The following is a 16,870-nucleotide window of genomic DNA, read 5'->3' on the forward strand; positions in this document are numbered from 1 at the left end:
TTGTACAAATGAAGTACCCTCTTTATACATTAATGATTATTCATACAAAGGAAGATAAAGGTATAATTCTTGAGATGCATTTTTTGCTTTTTTCCGCAACCTTTATATCTACATTGGGTGTATTTAACTAAATAATTGCATTGAAACAGCAATTTGAAACAAGTTTAGGATGCCACCATCCTAATATAAGCATGACGACAGTTCTCAACATTGGAACAGTGTACATGTGGGAGGTAGAAATATCACTTCCTGTGAATAATAAGGCATAATTTACAGCACAGAATGTCGTCTGATGGCTAGAAATTGATATTCATTATGTTGATAGACAAGTGTAATGGTTAAAATGTACAAAGATTAATCAAATATACTTGAAACTACATCTGGAAACATGACTGAATTAGCGAGGCAGAAAACAGCATTGGGAAGGTTAAGCTTGTATGATTTTTAGGCAAGCATGTTTGGAAATTCAACGCATTTAACATCTACAGTGACTACAAGAAGGTGATGTTCAAGTTTCAAGATCATGTACTGTACTGAGCATTTTAAATTCTTTTAGTCATTTAATCAACCAGATGAATAAATGGATAACAAGCACTAGACATTTACTGGAACAAAAAGAAGTACCTTGCTCACAAGAACAACTGCTGTTCAAAGTTTCCAGAACCTTACCTACAGTACATATCCACATTGTTACCCCATGAATATTCATTTCCTGTATGCTAAATCACCAATTATTCTATTAGTGTCTTCCATTTATGTAATTAATTTCTTCAGAATTGTTTCTCTTTCTCTTCCTTTAGCTTCTAGGCGTCCAGAATAGTCTATTGCCCTATTTTCCCCTGTTACATTCTCTTCCACCCTTCAGTTCAAGTGCCTGTCCGGAGCCCTGCTGCTCCTTTGCTACTGTTTTAACTTCTTGGTCTTCAGTTAATTCATTCTCGCTTTGAGTGTTGCTACACAATTTTCTTCCACCAGGAGTGTATTTCTGACCTCCACGCATCTACCTTCAGGGGAAGTGGAGTTGTTGAAAAAATAACTTGCCTCCTGAGATATTTCTCACTGTCTTAGTCACACAGGTGTGTGTGTGTGTGTGTGTGTGTGTGTGTGTGTGTGTGCTGTTTTATTCTAGCTTTGGAACGTAGTCTGTAATTCTGTATAGTAATAAAATACACATTCCTACACCTTAAGCTTATTTTATCTTTTAATGTGCTCTAAGCCCAAGATTAGAACCACAAAGTGAACTGACTGACAAAGCACTGCTGTGCTCACTTTCAGATTAGCCTAGTTATTCTCCTTTTTCTAAGATTTCGTGCTGTTGCCTTAACGCATCGCCTGGTTCTGAAACCACTATTCCTTATCTACTAGAAAACAACAAAATCCAAATGGCTGTCTTAGCGCAGCTCATATCGTCGTTTAGTGCGAAATAAGCAAATGTACAGTTCACAAGGAATAAGGACACCCAAGAATTGGTTGTGTCTGAGGAAATGAATTGAGTATTTAGTTATAGCAAGTCAGAGTAAACCAAGGGATAGCGTGCAAAATTGAGTTTTGGTGCAGGAGGCGAAACTGTAAAAATGAGGCTTTTGCATATGATATATATAGTTTCTAGAAATGACACTGGGAATTAATTTGTTCTGGAACTGCTGGATTGAAAGTGGCTTTGTTGTCATCAGCCTTCAGTTTAGAACTTCAATAAAAATCCAGCCAGGAAAGTCAAACCAGAGACAGTTCTAACTTCTGAAGATGACCCGTCTTTGGGTGCTTAGAAATATTGAAACCCATGCTTAGAGGCCGTTAATGATTGTTCAAGCACAGAAAAAGTCGATCATACACTGAAGCAGTCATATCATTAGAAGCAGATGCATGTCATAAAGAGACATAAAAAGAGCTACAAAGGTTTACAAGTCTCTTTCCTTTTTTTCTTCTACTGAATTGTATATTTTTATAAGAAGATCTTTAGAAATGTTGCATCATACATTTGTTACAATATCCTTGTTTATTGAAACTTGCGTTTTGGATGTCCTCCCAATAACAATGCTGGAAAATTCAAAGAAACAATTGAACTCCTGGTTGTGGAAAAGTGAACAAAGACATGATACAGTATACTGGAGTAGAAAAATTAAAACTCACTTGGTGTGATCGAGTAAGTAGATGAGTAAAGATTGTGAAAAATGAGTGGATCTTTCATAGATTTTTGCAGTACAATACACCTTGGGTAAATAATGAAAATAGTTTTATTACAATTTATAGATTAAATTACTTCAGATTACTAAGATTAAATTTACTATGTTTGTTATAGGAAATGGCTTTAGTTATGTGATCATTAAATGTGATCATTAAAGCTAGATTAAAGTGGTCTGCAAATTCTGTAGAAACAGAGAAAGACCAGATGAACAAAACTGAGGAACTGTACCAGTTCATTGTGTAAGAACCAGGGTTCATTGTGTAAGAAAGTGATGTCATCCCTTTGAAACCCAGACAGTGAAGAATTGCTGCTGTATAAAGAGTGACACTATGTCTGCTAAGAGCCCAAGAGTGGCTGTTCAGATCCTGTTCAGATACAGAACATTTTGATATGACCCATTATAAAATATAGTATTTTATGTATTTAAGGAGTACATTTTCATTGTACGCCATACAATGAAAGTGTGCTTTAAAATGACAAATATTAACTTGGTAACATTCCAGAGAATTTTGTGTTTTAATGTAATATCGCTCAGTTTTTGCTTCTTTATTTTAAAAAGAGGAAACAGTCACCTAACCCTCATTAAGCAAACAACTCGACTCAATACTTTTTATAAAAAAAATACTTTATCCTATACAATGAGCTTTAGATAAGATAAACTTGTTTTGTCCCCTAGGAGGAAATTAATGTAGAACTCTACAGTCAGTGTTTTGGAAGTCTGGTACTGTACTGTACATCAGTATAAGTTGTACTTGTCACACAGATTAGATGTACAGCAAATAATGCGACTGCCTTTGTGTTGTCTGTTTAAGATGGAGAAAAACACAAGATGTTCTAACTGCATAATGTTCTCCATGCCTTAATTTACTGTAAATATTTTTCTTCATGGTATTATAGTTCAGCAAATTAGTGATGCTTTGCCTGTGTAGTTTAAAAGCAATATGCATTGCAATGAATCAAGAGTTTCATGGTTCCCTTCCTCATTCCTTATCGAGTGGAAAATAAAAATATTACAATCTTCTTCAACTTGGAGTCACATTCATATGCTGCAGTGTGTTTTTTTTTGCTTCTGTGCTTATCTAAATAGCCATCACATTTGATGGTTCTTGCTGCAATTTCTAAGACCCACAGAAAACAATTTGTCTTTTTCTTACACTATTTTTAAATTACAAACCTACAAAGCATTTTACTGACTGTACCAGATTGGAGTTAGTTTTTTTTTCTGCAAATGTGGCAAAATGTCAAATAAGTTACTATGACACTTTCTTCTTTTGTTTTAACAAGATCATTTTACGAAAGATGTTAATGCTGAAGAGAGTTATAGTAAATATCATTTTAAAGTTCTTATCTTTTGTATCAAGAAATAAACCAGATACGAGTATTGATTGCATTTTTAAAACTCAAAAATGGCTGTATTACAGTATTCTACGGGAGCAGTTTTGGTAATTATTTTTTTCTTTTAGGTTTTATCAGTCTTGGGAGTTCCTTATCATTATTTTAACTTTTCTGTCATGACTTCTTCCTGGGCCAGCACAGTGGTGTAGTGGCTAGCATGGCTGCCTCGCAGTGCAGGGACCCTGAGTTCAATTCTGGAATTGGATTTTGTGTGCTTGCGGGGGTTTCCTCTGGGTGTCCAAAGTTTCCTTCCACAGTCCAAAGACATGCTGGTGGGTTAATTGGCAAGTGTGCAATTGTGCACGCTTGTGTCAGTGTGTTTCCTGTAACGGACTGGTGTCCTGTCCAGGGTGTATCCTGCCTTGAGCCCACTGCTTGTCCGGTTCCCTTGTGACCCTCTGCTGGATAAAGTTGTTTAGAAAATGGATGAATGATTTCTTTCTCAGCCGTTGTGTCACAGATTATTTGTCTTTACTTTCTTATTCAATTTTTTCACAATTGACGGTATCTGAACTGGTAGCAAACGTTAAGTATGCTACCAAAAATAAATAATAACCTGTTAAAAAAAGATCATGGTTTGAGATTATTACATTTTTAACTCTTCACATTTCTGGGGGGGTTTCCCATACCTACTTGTTTAATATGTAAATTCCATCTATGGATGTTAGAAATGCTGTGATTGGTGAGAGCAGTCAAACGTACTGTATATATCCACCCATTTTGTATGCTGTTTGTCCTAAGAAGGTCACAGCTGGCCGGGGTCTTACCCAGCAGGCACAGGGCACAAAGCAGAACTACACCCTGGATGAGATGCCAGTGTATGACACATACATAACCTAGACACACCAGTCTTCAGAGTATGGGAAGAAACTGGGGTACCCAGTGGCAACATGTGAAAACAGAACGATCCCCAAGATTAGACTTAAACTCAGGGCCCAAAAATTGCAAGGCAGTGGGATCAAATGCTCAATGCCACACCATCGTGCCACCCACAAACTTACCCAGTCTGAAACATTACACCATAGTATTAATACCTGCTGCTGTATGAGAAGCCTATGGTCTAATGGTAGATGATTAACACGGCACTTTTTATCATTATTGTTTAGCTGGGAGAAAATCAAGGTCCGGTTTTGATGACGACCGTAGCTATGCCTGTATTTAGCACAAAAAATGAGACTGTAAGTATTCTATTGGTTGAATTTTTTTATATTTTACTTGAATACACTGGTGATATAAATATAAAAAAGCTGAAAGAATGGAGCTGTTGTTTGAAATTTAAAAAAAAGAAATCAATGAGAAAGCACCTTTCGGTATATGAACGAGTTCCAAAATCAAAATATTGCATTCTTTAGTAACCTTGAACGGGATGATAGTAGATACAGTAGGCTGATCTTTTGAAAATAATTCTGTGGTTTGAAGAAAAACTGATGAATAACCCATCCACTTCCATAACAGTTTTGTCCATAACGCAGTTGAAGATTAAAAGATTATTTCTTTGCAGAGAAATAAAGGAATTCTTCTAGGTGTGGTGGGAACAGATGTCCCAGTCCAAGAACTGATGAAGACAATTCCAAAATATAAGGTAACGTGATATTCAGGGACATAATCCGTACTTACATTTGTTTAAAAGATAGAAAGTCAACCAAATGCAATACTTTCAATAGGAAAATTCAATTAAATTTAAACCGGTAAAACAATCTTTAAATACAGTCACCCATATTTAACTGACTTTTCAAACTGAACAAACCATTTTATGTACCACTGTTACAGTACTTCCTAGGGCATTTGTTATCTGTACTGATATTTTAAGTTCACATACTGTATTTGCTTATTGATACTGCATAGTGACAAAATAGCCTATCATGCTTTAACATTTAATATTTTCATTTGAGTAACATTTTTATATTGTAAGTGTGCAGCAGTTACACATGTCCTGTTTTTTGTGGATTGGCTAATATGATCAAAAGTGTAAAAGCTGTTTTTACAAATGTCGTGTTAGAAATTCCTTTAAAAACAGAAAAGGCCATAATCTGTGTCTCTCAAAAAGTTGCTAAATTAATTTCAAAATACCTTTCGTAATAAATAAACAGAAGAACTGAAGAAAAAAATTATATTTGACATTTAAGAGGTGTTATTTACTGAACTCTTCCAAATGACAGGGTTTCACTGGAAAGAAATGTCATGGACCTCAGTTTTGTATGAATTTAAATGAACAGCACTGCTGATGGTTGTGAATGTCAGAAATGAAGCTATAAATTCCAAAGAATTTGATTGCACATTATTTTTTGTTCTTTCAAATGCACAATCTAATCTTGTCTTTGCTGTTTTTTTTATTCTATAATTATAGCTTGGTATTCACGGATATGCCTTCGCAATCACAAACAATGGATATATTCTGACTCATCCAGACCTCCGGCCTCTGGTAATCAAAGTCTTATTATTTAATATACATTTACCACCATTGATAGAGCAAAGGACTAGATTTTAGAGGTCTAACTAAAACAATACCTATGAAAAACAGTTTGATGTTGTACACAATCATCTTTCTTCAAAGCTACTGTATAGGGTCAGCTCCTATTGTCACACTGTAATTCTGTACTGTACAGTACATGCATATTTCTCTATCACTTCTCACTGTAAAGTGCTTTGAGAAACCACTTTTAAAGGCACTATATACAGTATAATAAAGTTCCCTTATTAGTAGTATTTATAATAATCATCATCATCATCAATATACAAGAAGAAAAAAAACATTCAGATCGAACAAAAGGTGTCTTCCATTCAGATCTGGACATGAACAGGCAGGAATATTTACACTGAGGAAGTATTGTTCCAAAATCAACGTGACAGGTCCTGTATCTCTCTTCATTCAGCTAATCGAAACCCACTAAAATGATAGTAGCTCATGCAAATGAAATGTTCCAGCTTCTGTTCACATGCGCCATCTGTGGGCAATATGATCTTTCTGCCAACTATATTTTATTTTTTTCACACACTGATATACCTGTATTTGGATTTGTGTTATAAAAAGATACTGAATTAACCATTGGAAAACCTAGTAGTAGTTCATCATACTAATAGTAGTTCATCCTACTACAATCACTACATGTATGCCTGAGATATTGTTTTCTGAGGTATTTAAGGAAAAACGTCCTGACTGCATATAGTTCTTAGTACAGTAGTTGTAGTTGTTAAGACTAGAGTAAAGTATTTTGCACTAGTGCATTCGCAGAGTGAACCCATTCTCTGGGGGGATGCTAATGTGCCACTTATGCAGAGTTAGGCTTCGATAAGCACAGTGGCTCATCTCTCTCAAGGGACTTTTGTTGGAAATTTAAGATAACCTATAGTTACCCTTCTGCTATTCACAGTTTCTGTACAGCTGTTTTTTTTTTCCAGGATGGAATATTGAAATGAACCAAACATTTTGAACCTTGTGAGTTCATTTGAATAAATGTGAAATTCAGTCTCTTGAATGCCAATGATTAAGCCCATTGTAGTTTCCGTTTCTAAAGGAGAAAGAGAAACTGAATCCTTATAAGCAGGAGCATTAAATTGCTATCTAATTAGGGATCCTAAATTAGATATATTTAAAAGATAATTAAAGGTTTGGGAGTAGTTAAGCTTACTAGTTTTACATTCAAATGAATCATCTGAAGATGTATTAGTTGTATCACAAGCTTTTATATGCACCCAAATGTATTTATGTTGCTGAAATACATACTTGTGGGTTAATGCTTGGCACCAGTATGATAAGGACAGATGTGTTTCATTATTCTAAGTTCAGGCAACAATATTTATTAGCCCTATTCACATGTTTGTTAATCCCTTAATGATTATCTACTCAAAAAAAGAAATGTACGTGGTATAGAGCTACAGCTTTTTTTGGAACTTTTTTAAAGCCCTGTCATCCACTCTTGAAACTTCTTTCCTCCATCTGAAGTATCAATTGGCGTGTTCTTAACCTCAAACTGCAGGGAAGTTTCTCTTTATAGAACAGCTGGAGGGAAGGGTCTTGCCTTTTCTGTACTAGAGGGGCCTGACTTTCTCTATTCAACCGAATATTCAGCGAAACAGTTTTAAAAATTCTGCAATACGGCACTCGGCCAGCCATGTGAAACCTGTCAGACACACGTGTCTTAGAACAAAGTGGTCATGCTTCAGTAGTTTATAAAGATCCCGACTCTTACACATGAGCCTCCTTTCACTCGATCCTGGTCGATACGTAATGCTTTTGTGTCTACCATCAGAGTCTTGAGTTATTGTGCTTATTGATTGATGCCTGCAGATGTCAGAGCTGAATGAATGTAGATTTAGATGTATTTTAATACCTCTGGGGTGTTTCCTGTTTCTTAAAGATGTGCGGCCAAGTGGGATAATCATTACATTGTGGGAGAAAAAGCTGCAGTGGCTCAGTTCTCCTGTGCAGACTAATGTATGTGCTCAGCACTCATGTGACAGTCCCCCACTACAGCAAGATTTTACACCACTGACAGCTAATACAAAAAGATGAAAATCAGCTTTCTAGAAAACTATGGATATACAGTGAAGACTTTAGACTGAATGCATCAAATGTTGAAAAATACATTTCGCAAAATACATCGTTCTGTAAAACGATGTTGGCATTATTGCAGAGCTTCTATCCTCTGAGGGATAAATAAAAAGATACTGCTTTCATATTTGTTATGTTTTTCTAGTCAGTAAAAGCATAATATGTTTGTTATCGCAAAATTGTGCAAATGACCATAGTGTGGTCATTTCCTTTCATGAATAGAGCTCTGCGTGTTTCTATGGTAATAAAATGTAAGGAAATAAACCTATTATTTTGCTGATTTTTCTTTGCCAGGGTTTGCTTCTATATTTAGGTTAATGACAGATTAAGTAAGTGACACAGCGCTGTTTGGGAAGAAAGTACCCAATGTGATTTAAGTGCATGGGATTCATCTGGGCAATGCTGTGCAATTCCTGAGCTGTTTATGGTTCTGGTTTAATTCCTCTGTTACTGAGCAGTGAGTAGGAGCTGCAGCTGAGAATAGGAACCCAGCCTCTGCAATGTTACTACATCAGCAGAGGCAAAATGAGCTCAAATGGTTCAATGTGGTGCCTGGGCAGCCGCCTGGATGCTAGAACTGTGAATGACAAATCTCCCTGACAGTTCTCTTCCAAGAAAGCAGATCCACTGTGGAGAGACGTGCAGGTGTGATCAAGCACTGTCCTAGTTAATACAGCTGAGGGATATTGATTGCCTTAGCCTGGCCAAGAGGAAGGCGTTATAGTATGCAGCGAGATCAGGGCAAAGTGGTGATGACGGGTGATGTGTGTGTATTTGGGGGAGGGGCGTTTCTCCATATAGCCTTTTCCAAAGAAGCTTTTTTTTTTCAAGGATTAGTCTGATTTGAATGGATAAGAGCAGTACACAGTATTGAACAAGTGAGATGAGCCCTGGCTTCATTACCGACATGGAAAAGTGACTGATGCAGCTTTAATGTATTTTTAATAGAAAAATGTCAAATTGCTGTGAAAAACAGCTGCAAACCACAAAGCAGATTCATTAAGAAGAGCTCTCAGTAGATGCACCAAATTAATATTAATATTCAACAGGAATCTTGCTGCTTTAGCACAAAAGGTGTACAGTACTGTCTTAGCAGCATTAAAGGAAATGCTTTATAAATCCATAGGTGTACAAACACAAACATTTACACGTATAAAAAACACATCTAAACATAAACTTGAAAGGGACCATTGTGAACTACACTTCCTTGGCTTATTCTTACAACTCCTCCACCACACTGGTAGAATAAGTACATGTTCATCTGACACTCTCACCCTTCAATTTAGAATTGATACTCTGTGAGCTTCCCAGTGCCTTCGAGGAGAGTTTATATAGTAGTTATTTTAAATCGGATCTTCTCTGAATCTTCTAGGGACCTACGTGTAGTACTAGCATTCATCGCCATTCATTAAAGGTTTGTTTGCTGTACACAGTTCTTCTTTAATGTCCATTAGAAAAGAGCCTAACCCAGTAGTCGCAGGGCACAAAGTGGGAATCCCAGTCCATTGCACAGTCTCACACTCAAGGGGCAATTCACCTGGGCAGCATCTGAAATCAGACTACACAGAGAAATTCCATTCCAGCACTAGATCATGACCCCAGAGCTGTAAATTAACAGAATTACCTTCTGCGCCAATATGCTGCCATCCTCATTAATCTATTTTTTCTTAATAGAAATCATATGCTGTGTGTGCATTTTGTCTAATTACAGTATGAAGAAGGAAAAAAGCGAAGGAAGCCCAACTACAGCAGTGTTGATCTATCGGAAGTGGAGTGGGAAGATAAAGATGATGTTGTGAGTTGCTTCTTTCTTTAAACATGGGGTTGCCAGCTGAATTTTTCGCTAGCAATTTTTGTGAAATTGTTGACTTTAAGGAACTGTTAAGAGTTGAAGTTATAGAGTTAAAAATGCTTCCAGGTTGCCACCATTTTTGTGTCTCCTATCATAAAAAAACATGATACAAATTTCCACATCTTAAAGCATTGTCAATTCTTCGCAGTTCTGCAGCTGCTTGTTGAATTTAAATTCTCTTCTTTCTTAGCTGCGCAATGCCATGGTCAACAGGAAGACTGGCAAGTTCTCCATGGAAGTTAAAAAGACCGTGGACAAGGGGGTAGGCACTACTGTTCATGTCGGTTCAAGTTTGCAAGTGGACTAGAGCGTTTTGCAAGAAACTGACACAAATCAGGGGGACAGAGTACAATACCAAAGTACATCTCCAAGGAAAAAAGTGAATATTTGGAAGTAACAAAGTTGCAGTACATAAAAAATACAGTTGAATAAAAGATACGACACGCCCAGTTTTACTTAATCTCAGCTTTCATTCTTTCTTCATCTGTTTATTTGCATTTAACATTGTCCAGATTCATTAGAAATATTTTGAGGTGTTGCACAGCCCAATTAAAGTGAAAATAAATGCGAATCAATCCAGACCCCGGCAGCTCTTGCAGCACTGCTCAGAAAGGAGCTCAAAGGGGAGATGGTGACTGTCCTTATCTCGCTGTAACACATGGTGGGATATGTGTGGAAAACCGCAGCCAAGCTCTTTTTAATGGGCAAGCTGTCAGGAAGGGCTGGACAGTGAGCCAGCATCATTAATAACGGGGGAAAAAAAGCTTGGATTTTGAAGACAGGGGCAACACTTGTGGAAGATAATTTGCATCATTACAACTAAGCAATGAGCAGATACAACAGATTTATTGAGAGACTCCACCAGTACCCCTTCACCTGCTATAAATATCAACGCCAGCAGTGTAATAGCCTTAAAATATAGGTTAATCTGTAATTTTACTCATTGACAAAGGAAAAGCAGTGAGCCACACCATTACCAGGTACTGTTGCATGATACACGATGGAAAGAAATTTTGTCCCTAAATGTCAATTTACTGGGATAGGTGCAGTAAGGTGTCTGGTTTATGAATTTAGTAACATCATACACTGTGGAAAATGATGATAAGATGCGGAAATTTAGATTTGTAGAGTTAAAAATGTAAAGTGCTTCCTTAGTAAATTTAAAGAATATGTGTCTATATACAGAAATAACATGAATAAGGTATTTTAACTTTCAATATTTCATGTGTGCATGCCTTTATGTGCCTTTCTGTTTACACTGCCTCGTTTGCAGCTGTACAATATGAAGCAGTTTTACCCCTGTAATTATGTTAGTGGCCACTAGATGTAGCCATTTTAAATGACATTGTTACAAATATTTTTGAATGAGTACAGTATTTTTAAATATAGAAAAGAATGCAGAGAGTTTTTGAACTGTATGGCCATTCACCCCCTGCAGATAAATTGGAATAAAACCCTTTGGTATTTCTCTCTTCCTGTTGATACATTACTAATAAGCACAAAAAATATCTAATAAAATAACATCAATGTTATTTCCAAGGAGAATATTGCTAACTTGTATCTAAAAATAAAAGCTTTGTGTGGTTTCTTTGCCATCTACAACAAATAATTAGGCTTTAAATGAAACCTAATTTCAAAATGTGTTTTGTATTGCATTTTTCCAGATATGATTTTCAGAAATTCTCCAGCCTGAGGCTATTGTTATTAATCCAAACATTGTTCACATCATGTTTTTCTCCTTTGGTGCATTTTGCAGTAAACGTAGCTATTCAAGTTGAATGGTCTTTTGTTCTGTTGTCAGTACAGTGTTGAGATTTTAATAGTGGTTTATATGCTACATAATCTTTAAAAGAATTGCAGAATGGCATGGGGCTCTGGTCACCGCTTTCACTGAGGAAATTGATTCTGCGCTGAAGATGGTGAGCCTGATGATAAAGGAAATAAAGTGAAGACTATACAAATCTTTCTAGATTATTTTAGAAACATAGTCCTCATTTTGTTTCCTTTCCATAATCCAGGCGTTCTGCACTTGAAATCTTACAAAACATACAGCTTAAATACTCAAATGATCTCCCTTCCGCAGAACTAAAACAACTATAATTAATTTTGATATATTTGCTCTAAACATTCATTTTTACATTTTATTATTGTTTCATAGAATGAAGAACTTCTGTTTCTCTGTAGTGCACGTAATGTCTTTACTGATTTGTACGTTTTCATAAGTCTAAAAAAGGTCAAATGTGACTTTTCAGTTCATTAAAAACTGTACAAGTCTCAATGTCATGTGCTGCTGAATTAGCTGATCATACAGTTAACACAGTGACACAGGCTAATTAAAAATGAAACCACTGATTCTTTTGTCTCCTGTAGAAACGGGTCCTTGTAATGACAAATGACTACTACTACACAGATATCAAGGGCACTCCCTTCAGGTAGGACTAAATTCATTATTACAGAGTTGTTTCATGGTTAAACTACAAATAAATCACATGAGCCAGTAGAATAATGGTAGACTAAAGATGTGCTTGATCTCTTTAGTACAAAAACTGAAATCACATTCTTTTTTCATCTCTCTTTGTCCAGTCGTAAAAAAAAAAGTGCAAAGCTAACCTTTTCACCCATGAGTAAAAAATGATCTTATATACAGCTATTTATACAGTGAATTACACATGCTATAAATGATACTGGCACAGGGAGAAACATAAGCCATTAAGATAAGACTCACCATGCAATATATTACACGAGCAACAATACTGTATAATCATTATTTGTGTCATTAAAGAAGAAAAATAATTTGAATTTATTTTAAAAACAACTAATCACTCATAGTCAAGCTAATATTTCTAAGCATCCTCATGCCATTTAACATAAACATATTTTGTTCTGTACTGTATATTATTTGTATTGTATAGGAATGTACTACTGTATAAAGTCGAGGCTATTTTAGCTGCATATGTCATTTATAGTGATAAGAGTATTTGAACTTGCACTTCTTGTAGACAATCACTGTCTGTTAATCAATGAAATATTTATGGACACACCGGAAACAAATATGTGAGCTAATCAGTTCAATTTGTTTTAATGCACAGTCTAGGAGTGGCTTTGTCAAGAGGACATGGGAAGTACTTTTTCAGAGGAAATGTTTCTGTTGAAGAAGGTAATAATTTCCTTGTGTTTCTGTTTTTTACCAGTTAGATTATTTTCAGTCTGTTTTTTTTGTTTCCACTTTTAAAGTGGTAAAAGAAATCAGAATATGAACCAGGGCATCATTTAAAATAAAGAACTCAGTAAGTTATTGATTCTACTCACTCATTTCTGAGCATGTATTTCTATTTTCTTATGTCTTTTGTGCAGAGTATATTTCGATCTGAGAATAAACTACAATTTAAAAAGGAAGTCAAGTATTTGCTAGTTCAGTACTCATTTCTCATGGAACATGGGTTTAAATATTCATCCTCACAAAACTAGCACATGGCATCTGGTTTGTAATTATGTGTGCATGTCTTGGCAGTTTTGATGATTGTAAAGTATGTCAAAAACTATAAAAAAATCAATTTTTCACAGCACAAAAAAGCACTAGGAAAAGAATGGATTATGAAGTTTCATGCAAGTCAAGCACAAAACCATATTTTATTCGAACTTATTCCAAATCGTTCCATGCATTGTTCAACATGAATGGTACCTTTGTTGAAGTAATGAATTACTTCTAATTATCTTTAATGTGTGGTCTGTGTCCAAACTGACATTAAACATAAGAAAAGGCCATACTGTTTTTTTTTTGCATGCTCAGCTTGTTTAATGAATGTTCATGAGATACCTGTGTTTTTACATCTTGTGTCCTTTACATTATATAGTATTACACAGTTTGATAGAGTATGTGGTTAAAAGGCGGAACTCTTCTACAAGCAAACAGTAATTTCTGCTAATACTATTAGATCTTTTTACAGGATAGACAAAGTCAGACAACTGGCTCTATATCAATATAACAAATAATGTAGATCTATGCATGTCGTTTTTTAAATTGTGGAGCTAAACATTCCAATCTTTCTTCCAATCTATTACACAGAGTATAAAGTAATGCTTTATAATCCATTGACATGACGCAGAAGATATTTTCAAAAGCGAGGCAATTGACTTCTGTGATGACAGCATGCTGCTGCTACAGAGACACACATGGTATTGCTTTCTGACGAGCCGTTTACAGACTCTTTACTCTAATGTTAATGTGAATTCCTATTTTAGGGTTACATGACCTGGAACACCCAGATGTGGCCCTGGCTGATGAATGGTAAAAACAGCATAATGTACAGTATGCTGTACTGGTTTGCTTTTAATTCAGTATAGTTGTGGTTTTTGTGGCACTAGCCAGTGAAACCTTAAATGGTTTATTTGCTGTATAACATTTCTCCTCGAGTGGCTGTGTTAACATATTAATGGCAAGGTTTACTCTTATTTTTTAATTAAAACCAGGACTTACTGCAACACTGACCTCCACCCTGAACATCGCTATCTGACCCAGATAGAAGCCATTAAACTCTACCTCACTGGACGTGAGCCCTTACTGCAGTGTAAGTAGTACAGTATATTCTTTGATTATCTACTCATCACTTCATTTTTCTTGTTGACTTGTTTGGGAAATCCATAGCCAGGAAAGGCCCTGTACATCAGATAGAACACGAATGTTTGTTAAAACAATATTTATACTGTATCATGGGTTGTATTTGAAAATTAACACATGCCTTAGTTTTATAGTCCTTTGTTTAGAGCTTGTCTCCACCATATGTATCTGTGTGTTTATTAAAATCACATTATTAACTATTATTATCCATCTTTTTGAAAAGTTTTCCAGTAAATCTTCAAGCTTTCATAGTAAATCATACATATTATAATAAGCACCAAGTCAGCCAAGCACTAATGTACAGTACAGTAGTTATATGAATGATACTTGTATTGTGCTCTATTGTAATATGCCAAATCCTTTGCAAAACAATTTCAAAGTTTTAATATTGTTCTCTTAGGTGACAAGGAACTAATCCAGGAAGTGCTTTTTGATGCTGTGGTGACAGCGCCTTTAGAAGCATATTGGACAAGTCTTGCGTTAAACAAATCAGAGTAAGCTTTTAGTCCGCATAAATGAACTGTTCTCAGCCATGAGTTAATGGTTTTGAAGAAAAACGTGTGTCTGAAAGTGGATGCCTGTTGAAATGTATCCTGCCTGTACAGATTGAATACATTTGCTTGAGGACATGATGGACTCTTGGCTCATATCATACGTAAATTGAATATGGTGATGTTTCAGGAATAAAATATGAACGCAGTTTCTAAGTAATAAGGGAAAATGGTTCATGTCATTTTTTGTGCTGTGTTACCAACACAGGGTAGAAGTGTAGTTAAAATTGCACTTGTGGAAGCATGTGAACACAGAGTTGTGTTTGGGGAAAACATGAACAAATGTAAGCTACTGTATATTGAACATACAGTGATTCCTTTTTGTGTGACCATTCTAATTACTGAAATTGTATTTACTGAATGCATGTAAATACAAATCTAATGTAAAAGCATCTGTATCTACCTTCTTTTAAGAAATTCTGACAAAGGTGTGGAGATTGCATACCTGGGAACACGTACTGGTCTGTCAAGAATAAACCTGTTTGTGGTCCCAGAACAACTTACAAATAAGTAAGTACAAAATCCAATCATGCAACTTATTTATTATAGTATCTTATGATCCCACATTAACAGCTTTATAGAATAATTATGTTTAAGGAGTTTCAGATGTGTTGCGGGTTACAGTTCTGTTATACAAACATTTGCACTAGAGTGGCTCACAGATAAGATTTTTACTTTAGCTCTTGCCTGCTGGATTTCAGATACACGATGTCCCCCCCCTTATACCTTAACCATTGCTGAATTGTCTCTGGACATTTTTAATGGCCTTGCATAACGGTTTGGCTTGATCTCTGGCAGAAACAGTGAAAGAATATTGTTCCAAGATATTATAGACAGTGCCGTATATAAATTAATCTGCCTGCTAAGGACAAGAAAGGTTACAAAAAAGAGGAGGCCATTGGGCCCATCTAGTTCATTTGATAGTTAGGTGCCTCCTTAATACCCCTCATTTAGTTTCTGACACTCTCATTAATTCTGAACTGTCTTTCTTAGAAAAAAAGAAGGAAAATGTTATCAAGCATTCCTGGGAGAAAAATAGAAAGTAAATCTCTACAACCTACAACAGAACAGTGTTCAGAATGCGACATACTGGATGAACACATGACCTTGCCCCATCTGCGTTTTACTGCACCTAGAAATCAGCTTTCCCTTTTCATCACCTCCATTTTTTTGTCTGTTTTCAAGAGACTTCCTGACAGCCGAAGACAAGGAAGGTGTGTTTAATGCAGATCATTTCCCACTGTGGTACAAGAGAGCCGCTGAGCAGGTCCCCGGGACCTTTGTTTACTCTCTGCCATTCAGTGCAGGTAATGATCTTATCTTGTCATTTCATATTCAGGTTCAAAGCCAGCATATGTTTACGGTCAAACACAGTGCATTCGGGGGGGAAAAAAAAAAACATTTTAAAGGTGCACACGTGTTAAACCTTTTTGTCCCTTTTTAAATCGTTATAAATATTCATCTTTTTTCAAGCTCGGTGATGAATTAAACCCATCGTATGACACTGTCTCTCCAATTGGTCTCTAAACCTCTGCCACCCTCTGAATTCATGGTCGAGGGTCTAAAGAGTTCTGCTTATCATGTAATAATTATTTACAAGAATCGTGCAGGGGCGGAAATTTAGGCTGGGGGCTGGTTTATTTTTATAAAATGAAGGAACAGCTGTCAGATGGGAAAGATTAAAGTTTCAGCGTTTAAAAAAATTAGATGAGGACAG

General features: G+C 35.9%; 1 protein-coding gene across 1 annotated transcript in view; it reads left to right on the forward strand.

The window, feature by feature from the left end:
- The window catches only part of LOC148835455 (voltage-dependent calcium channel subunit alpha-2/delta-3-like), a 194,756-nt gene that overhangs the window by 132,541 nt on the left and 45,345 nt on the right, over window positions 1-16,870 (forward strand). The window contains exons 16-27 of the mRNA XM_088915809.1: window positions 4,687-4,758; window positions 5,082-5,162; window positions 5,928-6,002; window positions 9,844-9,927; window positions 10,175-10,246; window positions 12,355-12,416; window positions 13,074-13,141; window positions 14,227-14,272; window positions 14,455-14,552; window positions 15,003-15,096; window positions 15,568-15,663; window positions 16,339-16,460. Coding sequence (XP_088771935.1) covers window positions 4,687-4,758; window positions 5,082-5,162; window positions 5,928-6,002; window positions 9,844-9,927; window positions 10,175-10,246; window positions 12,355-12,416; window positions 13,074-13,141; window positions 14,227-14,272; window positions 14,455-14,552; window positions 15,003-15,096; window positions 15,568-15,663; window positions 16,339-16,460 — 970 coding nt within the window. The remainder of the gene's footprint in view (window positions 1-4,686; window positions 4,759-5,081; window positions 5,163-5,927; window positions 6,003-9,843; window positions 9,928-10,174; window positions 10,247-12,354; window positions 12,417-13,073; window positions 13,142-14,226; window positions 14,273-14,454; window positions 14,553-15,002; window positions 15,097-15,567; window positions 15,664-16,338; window positions 16,461-16,870) is intronic.

This window comes from Atractosteus spatula, chromosome 5 (genome assembly GCF_055471065.1).
Source record: "Atractosteus spatula isolate fAtrSpa1 chromosome 5, fAtrSpa1.hap1, whole genome shotgun sequence".
Lineage (NCBI taxonomy): Eukaryota > Metazoa > Chordata > Actinopteri > Semionotiformes > Lepisosteidae > Atractosteus > Atractosteus spatula.